This window comes from Apteryx mantelli, chromosome 7 (assembly GCF_036417845.1).
Source record: "Apteryx mantelli isolate bAptMan1 chromosome 7, bAptMan1.hap1, whole genome shotgun sequence".
NCBI lineage: Eukaryota > Metazoa > Chordata > Aves > Apterygiformes > Apterygidae > Apteryx > Apteryx mantelli.
The window spans coordinates 38,576,796-38,590,016 of record NC_089984.1 but is presented as its reverse complement, the minus strand read 5'-3'; the positions used below and the strand labels follow the sequence as shown (position 1 = coordinate 38,590,016).

Below are 13,221 nucleotides of genomic sequence, written 5' to 3'. Positions count from 1 at the left end.
AAAGTGTCTTTTTGAGATTACAGTGTCTTGAGAGGTTAAGTGAAACTGTCAGCAATTAAGTGAAAAATCAGCATTTGCCTCATCAGGCTACTGTAACCTGCAGTGCCTGGGAAATAAGAAACGTTCTTAACAGAAGCTTTAAAAATTACTCACCTCCCCAAAGCCACCTTTCCCTAGTACCCTGTACTGCCTAAATGTGTTTTTCGTTACTGGTTGCCTGGAAGAAAAGGAAATAAAAAAGACATACTATGTTTAATGCACTGTCTGTGATATATTTATTTCAGAGTATATTTCAGAGTTTGAAAAGCAAAATAGATAAATATTATATAATCATATTATTTCAAGGTAATCACATAATATAATATAATATATAATTATGTAATTACATTACTTCAATACTATGTATGGCTTGAACTTTTCAATTCCAACATATTAAGCTGTAATAAAATACAACACATTAGTGAGTCATCAGTATAATTTCTGATAGAATCTTAGGACTAAAGAGGGTTCTGAATCTCCATTATATAGCTTTGGCCTTTGCTAAGCAAAGAGGAGGTCTAAGAGCTTGCAACCACATATTCATTCCATGAATCATTTCGTGATACACAGAAATCTTTTAAGGGTAGTGCTGGGCAAACACTTTATTATGAAAAAGAGATCTAAGATTCAATCCACCACAAAAGTACCTCCGTTTTCTTGACCTTAAACAAAACAGGAAATCAACAGGAAACAAGCAAAAAACAATCCTGGGAACTGAAGGGGTGGGTTTAGATTCCATTCACAGAGCTGGTAAGAGCAGGAAGCAGGGCTCAAAGCCCTTCCGGCCCAACCTGAATTACCTGCCTCTGGGGAGACTACCATTGGGCAAAAGAAGAGGAAAAGCATCTCTTTCCTTTGGGCATGTGAAACAAATTTGCTGAAACCATTCACCAGACAAGGAAGCTTTTTCATTTGGTGTCTTTAGTGAATTTACCACTGAGTCTTTTTTTTTTTTCTGGTGAGTTAACCAGTGGCTATATTCTGTGCATCGCATTCTGATTAAGGGTCAAATCATGGGCCAAACTGAGGGCTATATAAATCCCTCTCTCTTTGTGAAAGCAGAGTGCTATTCCTCATGGATTTTGTTAAGTTTCACTGTCCTAGAAGAGTATCTTCAGTGGCAACCTCTCCTTGTGCTGCAGACAGTGACTTCGCTGGCAGCTCCTTGTGCAATTGAGCATGAGGCAGGCAGGGCTAACATAGGGACGACAGGGACGGTTAGGCATCTGCTCACTGCCTCACTGACCCAGCACAGACCGTGCCCCTGGTTTGGAGGTTGCTATATGCCAGATCTGAGAGAGATGCTTGCTCCTGGCCTGTGACGGGTACCCATGGACACCCTGGAGCAGGTAATGATGGAGTTGTCCCATCAGGCGCAACGAGGACGTAGCCTTTCTGGCACAGGGCACACTCACCCAGCCCGCAGCCTCCTCTGCTCTGGGACTTTGGTGTGCAGGGCTGTTGACTGGCAGGGCAAATACCCAAGAAATGGCTTGGAGCAGGAGAGAGGCTGCAGCACTGCCCTGTGCGCACAAGAGATGCAGGCACTGGGCCAGGGGACCAGGAGGCAGAAGCCAAATGAGTGAGCTTCATGCATAATGCATGGCATCCCAGGGCTCTGCCATGTCTCTAGTGCTATCAGGAAGGCCAGCAAATTGATTTTTTGTTGGGGCTGCTTTCTAAAGTCATTTTGGAAAAGTTTCTGCATAACCATACGGGCTCAATCACTGTTTTACATGATTTCCACAAAATTCAGATCTACCAAAAGTGCTGCAGCCCTAAATCTAACTTTTACAGCATTTGTTATCATTAAAGTTTTATAATGTGACAGAGAAAAGACTTTAGATTCTGAGATATCTCATTTTATATCCCCCGCTTTATCACTGAGGAATTAAAATTATATTAGCACTCACTAATGAATATTCATAAGAATCTTATAAGAGCTTTGTTTTACTTTTGGCAGGAAGCCAGCCAGCAGAGGGAGCACAATAAAGTGGCTGTGTTAACAATGTTGATGATGAGGTTGATGACAATAGGAATAAATGCTAAAGTGAATTGTTTCATTTATGTTCATTATTTTTTAAAAAAAGCGGGAGAAGAAAAATATGCAAAAGGCCAAAACTAAAAGAGGAAAAGATGCTATTTTCAAACTTCTAAGAAAATATTGCAAATGCTATTAGGGTTAAAAGCAACAATTAGCAGTGATAACTACATGCTCAACAATGTCCCTGGAATTAATGGACTGTTTGACTCTTCTGTTGGAGCCAGCAGGCTGTCAGAAGGAGCAGTTGATCACTCCATGCTACTAACATCTCTTTCCTAATCCTAAAAACAGCTTTCCCAGCTTCTCAAGCTAGACGGGCACAGCTGATAGCTTGTCATGTTTGTTGGGGGAATGAAAAAATATCCTCAAAGCATTTGAGAAAATTCCCTATCCTACATGTGAAAACAGATAGGAAATAGCCTGGCTATAGATGAATCATTTGATGTTTTTTAATTGAAATGGAAGAGTAAATGCTTATTCAGTAAAGATGGCATGTGGAGCATGTCTTGGCATGAAATGGTTGCTCTCCTCTCCCCACCACTTCCCTTCCTTCTCATGTACCAGCTTTGTAGCTTTCCAGGGAGTGTAACTGGCACAGCTCCCTTGATCTCCAAGGCATTATGCTGATATACACCACTAAAGAATCTGGCCATAACTCATCTCCCATAATTGATTCCATTTGTGGAAACTGGGGCTTCTCTCAGCTCAAGGTCACTGTTACCCAGCAGTGTAAGTAAGTCTGCTGCAGCACTCACCCAGAAAGAAAAAGCAAAGGCTCCCTTTCTTGCAAATTAAGACCCCTAAGGATATCTTGTTAAGTGTGCTCATAAATATCTAGCCAATAATATGGTGTGAAGACCTATATGCTGTGTTTTTGTCTGTTTACAGTGATGCTGATAATGCTGATAATTGGTCCAGATAAAAAGCCACCATATTCAGAGAGTAGCTAAGCAGGAAGACTGAAATTGTTGAATGTATTTTAATCATACCTAATGTGCTGGTCATTAAGTGGCAGGACACTTGAGCTTCAGATGCCAAAACAAGCTCCCTGGTGTTTTGGAATGGATTCCTGCTTTATTATTTACTTCCCTAGCAAGCAGCATCTGGTTCAGTCTTGCTTGGGCACACTGTTTGCAAATGTAAAAGCCAGAGACTGGATGGGTATCTTATATTTAGCATTATGGATGCACAAGGGTAGGTAATAAACAAGGGCAATATATCCTTCAAGCTTCTCCGTGAATAGCTCGTTGTGACAAGACCTACATTGAAATTGGCTGCAGAGGTTTGTCAAATCACAGAGGAGATTTGGATTCCCAATTTTCATTGGCTGTAAGTCTTGTCCTATTCACCTGTTGTGCTCAAGCATACTGTACAAAGCAGGTGCCCAAGCTGCTTGCTGGAATGTGTCACATGCAGGAGTGTGGGGTCCTTGAAAGAGAAGGGAAAGGCTGGAGAGCATTTGTGGGTGTGAGAACACTCATGGAGGGTAAAAGGAGCATATCCTACACACCAATCACAGCTGGAGACTCATTTTATAGTTAAAGTGAGTCTAATGCCAACATAAACTTGACTTTTCTATATGGCATCTTTCTGTGGCTAAAGCTGTTATCACTTCTTGAACCTTCTACAATGGACATTTATAAACAAATACTAAAATTGGAAAGGCTGTCCTGGAGCTTTCTGGGAGAGCTTGCCTCCACTACAGCTCAGGGAAACCAGTAATGAGTCCTGATGGACCTTTCTGAAGGGAGAACAGTGAAAAGAGTGAGAGAATTGCTTCACAGAAAGGGCTGGAAATGGGCAGATATTAGGATAAGACACTAGCAATGCTGAGAAAAGGCCAAACCCTGTCTTTGACTTGAAGGAAAGGGAGCAAATCTGCATTATCTCAGCTGTCTAGAAGCTTTGCATGGAAAGTGAAAATAAAACTTTTATTTTCATTTAAAAAAAAAGAAGAAGATAGCAACGCTTACCTTTCCAGCCACTTCCACTGCAGGAACCTGTCGAAGTACATGCTGTTTAGGTATTCTTGGAATGGTTCCCCACTGAGGTGGTCAAGGACAGATCTATCTCAGATGAAAAAGATATATAAGCATTTTATAAACCTGAATTTGGAGCAAAAGACAAATGAAACAAGTGGAAAAAAATCCAGACTGCTTGTAAATCAGGGTCATTTTATTTGTACTTTATTTTCTATTATTTTATTTCACTCGTGGTTTCAATCATTAAACACTATCTGAGAACAAAGCGATGTTCTTAGTTTATTTCATAATAGGAGGCCTTATATAAGCTGAGTGCTGGTTATGCTTGCTGAAAATTAATGAGGAGTCTCCCACTGGCCTCAGTGGACTCTCACAAGGACTGTTAGCCACTAGAGAACTAATATCTTAGTTTCTGTTAGTAAATTAAGACTGGCTTAACCCAGCTCCCTCAGGAACTGAGCTCCTAAACTTTGCGGAATGTTCAATCTGGATCCAAAATTTCTGGCTGGAGACCATTTCCATCAAAAAGGGACCATCAGAGGTGTTGTTCTGAGCAAACAAACAAACAAAAAATCTTGATTCCAGCCTTACAGAAGAAATAATAACTGTGATTAAAGTCAAAGGGCTTTTCCTGACAGCTGTGTGCCTTATAGAGTAAAACAAAGGAAAGAAAGTCAGAGCAGGGCTGTGGATTTGTGTCTTCATCAAGAAGAGAATTTGGGGGATCACAGAGTGGATGCAAAGTCTTAGTGGACAGGCCCATCTGCAAATGTGACAAATAAGTATGTTGCCTGTGACAGGCCACAAGCAGCCAGAGACAGAGGGAACTCCTGTAAGGAAGGCTGAGGGCTCACAGCTGAAAAAACAGAGGTTGATCTGGGAGAGTTGCTGGCCAGTGCTGCCTGAGATGAAGATGGGCATGTTGCTTAACAGTGGGTTGTCGACCTGCTGGTTTTGGTTCGTCTTGCTTACTGGGATGACTGCCTCTACTGGCAGTATTGCTGGGGGCAAAGCTCAGTTTTGGGTGAAAAAAGCCCACAGCAAGCGATGAGTATTTCTCTCTCAGCTTCAAGGGTCAGTCAAAACTGGCTCAAAGTGACTTAAGGGAGGTGGTGCACAGCCTCGGATCAGCCACCTGCAGTTTCTCTGACAGCTTGCTAGTTCCTAACTGACTGGTTTACTGGAACTACCATTTTTTATAGTTAGCCATTAAAGCAAAATCTAATAGATGTTTTGCATCCAAATGCGAGATCACATGAGAGACAGAAAATTCTATTTAGAAAAATTCTGATATAAATATATATAGACACCTTTCTATATTTTCTGGAGGAGAAAAGTTCTCTGCAGAACTATTCTGGTTTGGGAAAGGATAAACTGTCTCATCCTGGTATGGTTCTAGAAATGAGCAGACAATTCAGAATGAATAACATGTCTCTTTAGTTTAGTTTTGCTCCATTCTTGAACTACGATTCATAAGTTTTTGGAAACTCTCAGACGTTTGAATTTATTTGTTAATAATTCTTGATCCATCTATTTGGAACAAGCAGGTAATTGCAAGTATTCAATATTCAGAAGTCAAACTGCTGTTGTCTTAATTAGCTTTGACTGGACACAGATCATGCAGCATAAATCTTAAGGAGAAGAAATATTTTCCCTAAGTGGATTCAAGTTTACAAAACAAAAAAAATCCATGTTAATGAGCTTTAAAAAATGTCCAAATTTAGATCCAGAATTATAGGTGAAATTAGTAAGGGGGAAGATAGTGGAAGACAGTCTAAATATTGAAGGTCAAAGCAGAAGCACACGTACATTTATACATACATTTCTCCTGCAGACTGATCTTATCTATGAGGACTTGTCTGAAACTCATCCCTGTTCCTGCTCCCACAGGATGTCACTTCATATTTGTGTGTATGCTTCCCTTTTTTGGTTTGACTGTGAACACTTCCAAAATTAACATTATTCAATACATTTAGTAAATAGCAACAGCAAGTTTTTAAAACTTCCTTTTGACCCCATTTCAGTCCATGAGAAATGATCAGCATATTTATTAGCAAGGTCTCATAACTGGCTAATTTATCTGTTTCAGTTCAGAAAAAGGAATGGCTGTCTGTGAATAAGAGCCTGAATTAAGTGGTGTCCAGTGCTAGCCTATTTCATCCAGTTAATTAAAAGCTTCACGTACCTTAAAGAACAATAGCTCCCTTTCACCAGTTGTTTGCTTTTTAGTTCCCCTCTTTGGCATCAACAAAATACATTTTACAGTAAACTGTCAGCTTTCAAATCGATTTCAGAAATGGAAACAGACATCAGGGGTTTTTATGTCAAGCACAGCTCTGCCTTTGTCATTGTGACTGGCACACACAACTGGTGCAAGTTATACTAGCATCTCAACATGACACGAGGCCAACACAAGTGAACTAGTTATAAGAGAAGGCCAGAAATAACCCACATCTCCTACCAACGCAAAGAATAACTGAAAACAGAAAAGGTCAATGAAATGAGTCAAAACAATGAATGACAGCGGAGCGAATTTTACAAATCCCCATTACATCATCCAGGGAAAACAAACTGTACTCAGCCAGAAACCACATGGGCTAGCTTGCGATGATCCCTCCTTTTCATATTTTTATTGGTTTATGATCTACTGGCGTGAACAAACTAGGGTCGGCATTTGTAAATGCAAACTGCATACCTGGAGCTTTAGAACATAAGAGCACAAACCGCCTCGCTGCTGCAAAAACTGATAAGTCTTTTCCCAGACAAAGCATGAAATAATGCACGTACATTTGAACTCCACAGACAGACAGAAAGCATTAAAAAAGCCTCTTTCTCCTGTTGAAGATTTTCTGGAAAAGCCATGCGGAGCAAGTTTGCACATTCCTCTGTCTAAATGGACTGTATAGCCACTTAATTTTTATTCACTTTGAAAAAGAGATGTTTTCTTTGGATACATTATCATTGTAGCTCTTTTCCACACAGCACGAAATCTATGGCTGGTTTACTTGGCTAGAACACTCTGTCAAATACCTGAAACACTAAGTGCCTGTGTGTAGTGTATATAATGGCATGGAAATATTTATTATATTTTGTTCAGATGAAATGACTTCACCATTTATCAGTTATGTCTCTAGGATTCTGAAGGTAAGCTGAAGGTACATGCTTCAGATGCAAATTTATATTTCTCTCCTTACCTGACACATTCTTTACAAGCTGCTGACTGCAGCTGTGTGGTCTCTGGATATCAAGTTATACTTACTTTGTACAGTGAGAGAACAGCTCTTTGCAGGGGCTGATTTCGAGTTTTTCCTCTGTCTGTTGGATAAGATCTGGACTGACATCTGGAACATAAGCTGGAGACTAGGGAGAGAATAGAGGGGCACATTATCTCTGTGATGAGGTGCAGATTCTCCTCTGTTAACATGTAAAAGACACATTCATTATTTAGGTCCTGAGTTGCTTCAATTCAGTTCCAGTGGTTGTGTAAAAGCAAAGGAGCTTTACGTCAAACAGCAGTAAAATAGGATACCATGGTAACTTACTCCACATTCAACTTTATCCTCATATTGCTTTTTTGCCTTCTTCGGTACCTTCACCTCCTTTCCCAGCCTCATGAATATGCAGGACCCATTCCTTGCCAATTCTTTGAACTGCTCCCTTGCATCCCATGAAAAATGTGCTGGACTGAACTGTGTACGAGCCATTCTCTTAAACAAAAGAGAATTTGCCCAGTGTTTTCACTCCATTGATGATTCATTGCACTGTCTGAAAAACCCATCTCTCTTTTTTTTTTTCCCTTAGCAAGATTTCAAAGAAAACAAGAGCAGAGCATGTGTATTTATTGATTTAGATAAAAATAATATGAAAAAATGCTTGTAAAATTGTCTGGACACTTTAATTCATCATTAGAAGGACAAAAGTAATTCAGCAGTTTTAAAATAATCATTTCAAAAAGGAACTATGCCAAAGAACCACACATAAAATCTTTTCATCCTCTCCTCCCTTTGGAGAGAATGTACCATCAGCCCCTTTGAAAAACCCTCTACAAAAGAAGTCTTTTGCAGTATGCCTTGATGGTCAACCAATTTAGGACCTTTGGGACTAATTAGCTATAGAGACAGTTTTTAGGCAGTCCACATTCTTATTCATTAAAAGTATACTGTAATTACATAAAAAAGTGTATATGCATGTATGTGTGTGTACGTACCCATTTACAGACATTCATCCCATACAGATGAAAGCCCCTTTATATAACCAATGGGATTGGGCCATTTTCAATATATCCAGCCATAAATGTCAAAAACCTCTTTCCTTGCAGAAAATTTAGCACTGGGTAAGGTTGCCCGTCCATGGCCATGACCACCAGATGTGCTGATTGGGAAGGTCACAAAGCATCATCATTCATTCCTGGCCAGATGTTCTCATTAACTCACCCTTAGCTTGAGGTATCCTGGCAAGCACTGAAGTGCACTGCAGGCAGAGTTCAGAAGCACTGGGAATGAGGACAGAGGAGGGGGCAGAGGCAGACCTGGAGAAAATCTCCAGCACGGTGAAAGCTGAAGTAAGCCTTTTATCTCTTCCTTCCCACTACTGATATGTGAGTGTGATCCTGGTTGTGATATGGCAATGTAAGTTTTTCCACTTAGATGGGTTTTTTAATAAGGACATGGTTTACAGAACTGTCTGTGCACGCTGGGTAGTGCAATTTCACTATTTAACATTGAAATACAATCAGCAGAACATGCTGGATACCTTTGACCTCACTGAAAAATTTTCTCATATCCTCCATATATTCCTCCTTTTCCTTAGCAAAAGATGCCTAGGGAATGCCCACTTTAATTGCAGACAGAGGATATTGCAAACAATTAAGAAACCTCACTATACTTTAAGAGGTAGATGAGTCCCCATATAACCCTCTGAAAGATGAAGAGACTCAGATAATGCCAGATTTTCTCAGCTGGATTAGCCACTGAGGTTGACAGGAACTGAGAACTGTAGAGCAAGTCTCAGTAAATTGGACATCTTACAGAAATTCCTAAAGGTAGACTCATATGACTAAATCTAAGTCACACATTTAGCCCGAGAGAGCAACCAGAGGCAAGAAGAGTGAAGCAGTGAAAGAACTAGGAATAAAACCTAGAAGCCCTGCTTTCCAGTCCTAGAAATGCTGGATTGTAACTAGTCTAAAAGAGAAAAAAAAAAAAAAAAGACTTTTTTAGGAATATTCGTAGAGGGCCCTGATCCAAAGCCTAATGATTAGCAGTCTTTCAGGTGATTTGGGTTAGGAATGATATGAATTAATATATTTGAATTAACATGTAATTTACCTCTAGTTAATACTTTTTAGAGTCAATGGGATGTGCTACACAAGCTCAGCTGCAACCCAAAGCTTGTATGTGGCTATGTGAGTCTACTGCTCTAAGACCTGGTTATCTTGTATACATCTCTAACCTATAGGGTACAGAAACACCATTGATCTCTGTAGCCTTTGTACAGCTTGGAATCAGCTAATGTGAATGGAGTTATGCTTAAGTAAAATCGATACCAGAAGAGAACCAGGGCCTATAAATGAAGCTTCTATTAGTAAAATCTAGGATTTGTTCTACGTTTATGGACCAAAATTGGGAAACAAAAGCTAAATACTAAAATCCACAGTTAGGCATTTAGACAAAGTGACCTGATACTTAGAGGTGCCAGGTTACTTCATTTCCCTTTGGCTTCAATTGGAGGTAAGCTGCCTTGATTTTAGCATTGGAGAAAAACACGCACACAAACTGCTACTGCAAAGTTACTGAAATCCACATTCAAATTTACTGCACAGTAGCGTGCTTATGTTGCCATCCCTTAAGGTCCCCAGAGATTTGAAAAAGTTCCTGTTTATTCACATCCCAAATTATGAATACAAGGTCCGTGCTGCGGACAAACAGGTTTGGACATTCTGCATGTCTCTTTCCTCTTTCATACATCAGGGATCTCTATGACCTCTCTGCTGTCAATGTTATAATAATAATAATTCCATCAAATTTTGTCTGATATCAAAGTACATTTAAAAAAAATTACCAATGTCAGCTAAGTCTTTCTTCATAAAGAAGAATTTTTTTTTTTTTTTACAGGGGAAGGGGAGGAGAAGGAGAAAAAGATACTATAAGACAAAGTGTGAAGTATTTACAAATGGCATGAACTGTGATTCCTCACTCCAAGTTTGTGGGAGATACAGACAGCACTCAGTTTTTCAAAACCATTCATTGCTGACCTTTGAATCTTTGCTTCCTTTGAACAAATCAAGAGCAAACTAACAACATTAAGGTAGGTGAAATACAACGACATTCTCTACAAGGAGTAAAGCCTTACTGTGCAGCGCAAACAATTTATTGGACCACTTCATTTTCTGTAACAAAAAACACTTCTTTCAGGGGCTGAGCATTTCCAAAGGTCCTGCAGGTCTAGCAAAACATTTAGTGCCATTATGCAGCCCTTCACAGCATTCAAGGCAGCTGTTCCACGTTTGTGGAATCCATGTACCCAACCCTTTCTGCACCCTGTGCAGTTCTAGGGAGCCTTTGTATATCTTTCCTGAGATTTTCCTTGAGACTTCATAGATCCCAGAGCTCCTATTAAATAACCATGACTGCCATTTTCCCAATTTGAGCACTGTGCATATCTACAGCCTTCAAATGTTAAAACAAAACCAGAAACAACAACCACAAATACAAAAACCATCCCACCAACCTACTTTTGCTCTGGAGAACAATTAGGTAGCACAGGTTATGAGTGCAAGAAAGCGTTCGGATCCCAAGAGCAAAAATTTCCAAGGGTAACACTTTGCCTGACTAAGGAAGGAAAAGTTGCTTCCTCCTTTGAAAGGTGCAAAAGATTTCTGTGGCCCCTACAAAATGGTTAGTAGCACTGTTCTCCCACTGCATTGTGGGTAATGGCGGTAAAAGCAAATTTGGCTTTTACAGGGGACCAGAGGCACCTTTTCAAACATGTTAAACGTTCTGTGGCAGCTGGGAGATCCATACAACACAATTAAGACCATGACATCTGAGCATGCGGCACAAAATATTCTGCTGACTCTCCAGAAAAACCTTCCAAAGACTGTTACATTTGCTTGTATTTAAAACAAAACAACACTAAGTAGCTTTATCAAGTATAGTCCTGTGTTTTTGTTAATGGCTATTCTGTTTCCTTAAGTCAAAGGAGACAATTTTGATCTCATTCACAGTAATGTAATTCAGGAATGATGCCAGTCAAGTCAACAGAGTAACACTAGGGTAAAGCTCATTGAACTGAAATCAGAATAATGGTCCAAGACTCTGGCAGAGCAAAAAGTGGTTAAATGATCTAATAAAAATTATTCTCATTAGGTTACACCATTTGACCATAGAGTCTAATAAAAGTTCTAAGTGTAACTACTTTCATCAGTTTTTAATCCAAATCTCCTATCTGCTGTATCTTCTAGTTTACGGTCTGAAACCGAAAACCCTCTTGTAAATATTTTGTAGGCAAAACAACATCTCAGTTTTATGATGCCCTCTTGTTTAATTTTTAAGAAAAGAATGCAACTAGGAATTAGATTAGTGATTATCTGAAAAACAGGAAATGGATATACAGTTACCTCTGAGTTCAAATAGCACAGTCTTTAAAAAATCTACACTTCTGAATTCTGTTTTTTTTTTAATTTAAAAAATAAAAGACAACCTTTCAGCAGCCGTTCCATTTCCATATATGGCTTGAAAAAAAGCTGAAAACTGACACAGTCTTTTAAGGCTAGCTGTATTCCTATCCACAAAAAATTGGAGATCACTTTTCTTTCCAAATTAAGTCTCAGGGCCTGTGAGGTACTTTTCATATTTTGCTCAGAGGCTGATGGCAGCTTCTCCCCCTTCCTCTTCTATTGACAAGAATGCACTGACTAATAAACAGCACGATGGCTAGGTTCAAAGCTGGATGCAACATCCTTCAGTGTCACCCATAAACATCAAGTTAATTTGGTGGAAGTTGAGAACACCACAATCAGAATACAATTTGTCTGGTCTTTCCTGCATTACCACAGTTGGCACTGGCAGCCGGCATGCTGAGAAACCTATGCCATGCAGCCGTATGTGTGTGCGCATCTGTAACTCTCTATGTCACAGGGCACTCAGCACCTCACTGAAAGTACTGAAAGCAAGAAAAATTTGGTTTAGACTCAGATGAAAGCTGCCAGGCCATCTAACTCCCCATTATCTGTTATTTTAAGTGTCATGTTGTATCACTGTGCTTTAAAATGTAAGCTCTGCTTTTCTGACAGCTCTGTAAGTTTTGCTACAGGCTACCTCGCTCAGCCCTTCAAGACATGGTATCAGTTGACCTTCACTGAACAGGACAGAAAACAAATAAACCTCTTCATAAAATCATCTTTATACATTTGATATGGTACTTGCAACATTTCTCTGATGGTATTCCCCCTGTGACTGCATGGAGGGCACCTGACATTTTGTCAATCTATGAGCTGAACAAACTCTTTATGAAACAAGCTGAAATCCTGAAGTACCAAGGGAGGCATTCAAGTCAAGGGGGGGGGGGGGTGAGTAGCAGGTGTGCATGTGTAACCAACTCTGACTATTTATGATAGCAGTACAGAGTCCAGAACAGATGTATGGACAATGCAAACCTGAGTTTGTGTGTGCAGATTTGGTTTATTGTATGCAATACTTCTGTTTTGGTGGGGAAAATGCTCAAACAACAGGGGGAACTGAGAGGGAAGTGCTGAGACTCCAGCTACAGAAGCATATCTAGTTTGGGTCACCACATTTTGGGAAACCTATAAGGAGCCAAGGAGAGCAGCAGGAGTGTCCAGGGGCTGAGAAACATGCTCGGAAAAAAATGCCAGAGGGAAGTGTTGAGGAACTAGATTTGTTTAGTCTAGAAGAGTGGAACATGATAAAGGTCTTTCTCTCTCTCTCTCTATATATATATATTTAATAAAGAGGACAGGGATCAATTATTCTGTGTGTTCCATTCTACACTGAGGGAAGGGTGGGAATTAATCAGTTTAATTGGATATGAAGACTATTTTTCTAATTCTCCACACAGGGAAGCACAGAAACAGGCATATGAATACCAAGGAATCTTTTCTTGGAGGTTTGAAAGAAGAGGATAGACAGACATCTG

General features: G+C 39.8%; 1 protein-coding gene across 2 annotated transcripts in view; it reads right to left on the bottom strand.

Annotated features, from left to right (window-relative positions):
• The window catches only part of GRK5 (G protein-coupled receptor kinase 5), a 178,502-nt gene that overhangs the window by 24,193 nt on the left and 141,088 nt on the right, over window positions 1–13,221 (bottom strand). The window contains exons 5-7 of one of the 2 annotated variants that reach the window (XM_013948684.2): window positions 7,325–7,425; window positions 4,057–4,149; window positions 154–217 (exon numbers count right to left, since the gene is read on the bottom strand). In XM_013948684.2, coding sequence (XP_013804138.1) covers window positions 154–217; window positions 4,057–4,149; window positions 7,325–7,425 — 258 coding nt within the window. Of the gene's footprint in view, window positions 1–153; window positions 218–4,056; window positions 4,154–7,324; window positions 7,426–13,221 lie in introns of both variants that reach the window. The other variant, XM_067300311.1, reaches the window with a different exon arrangement.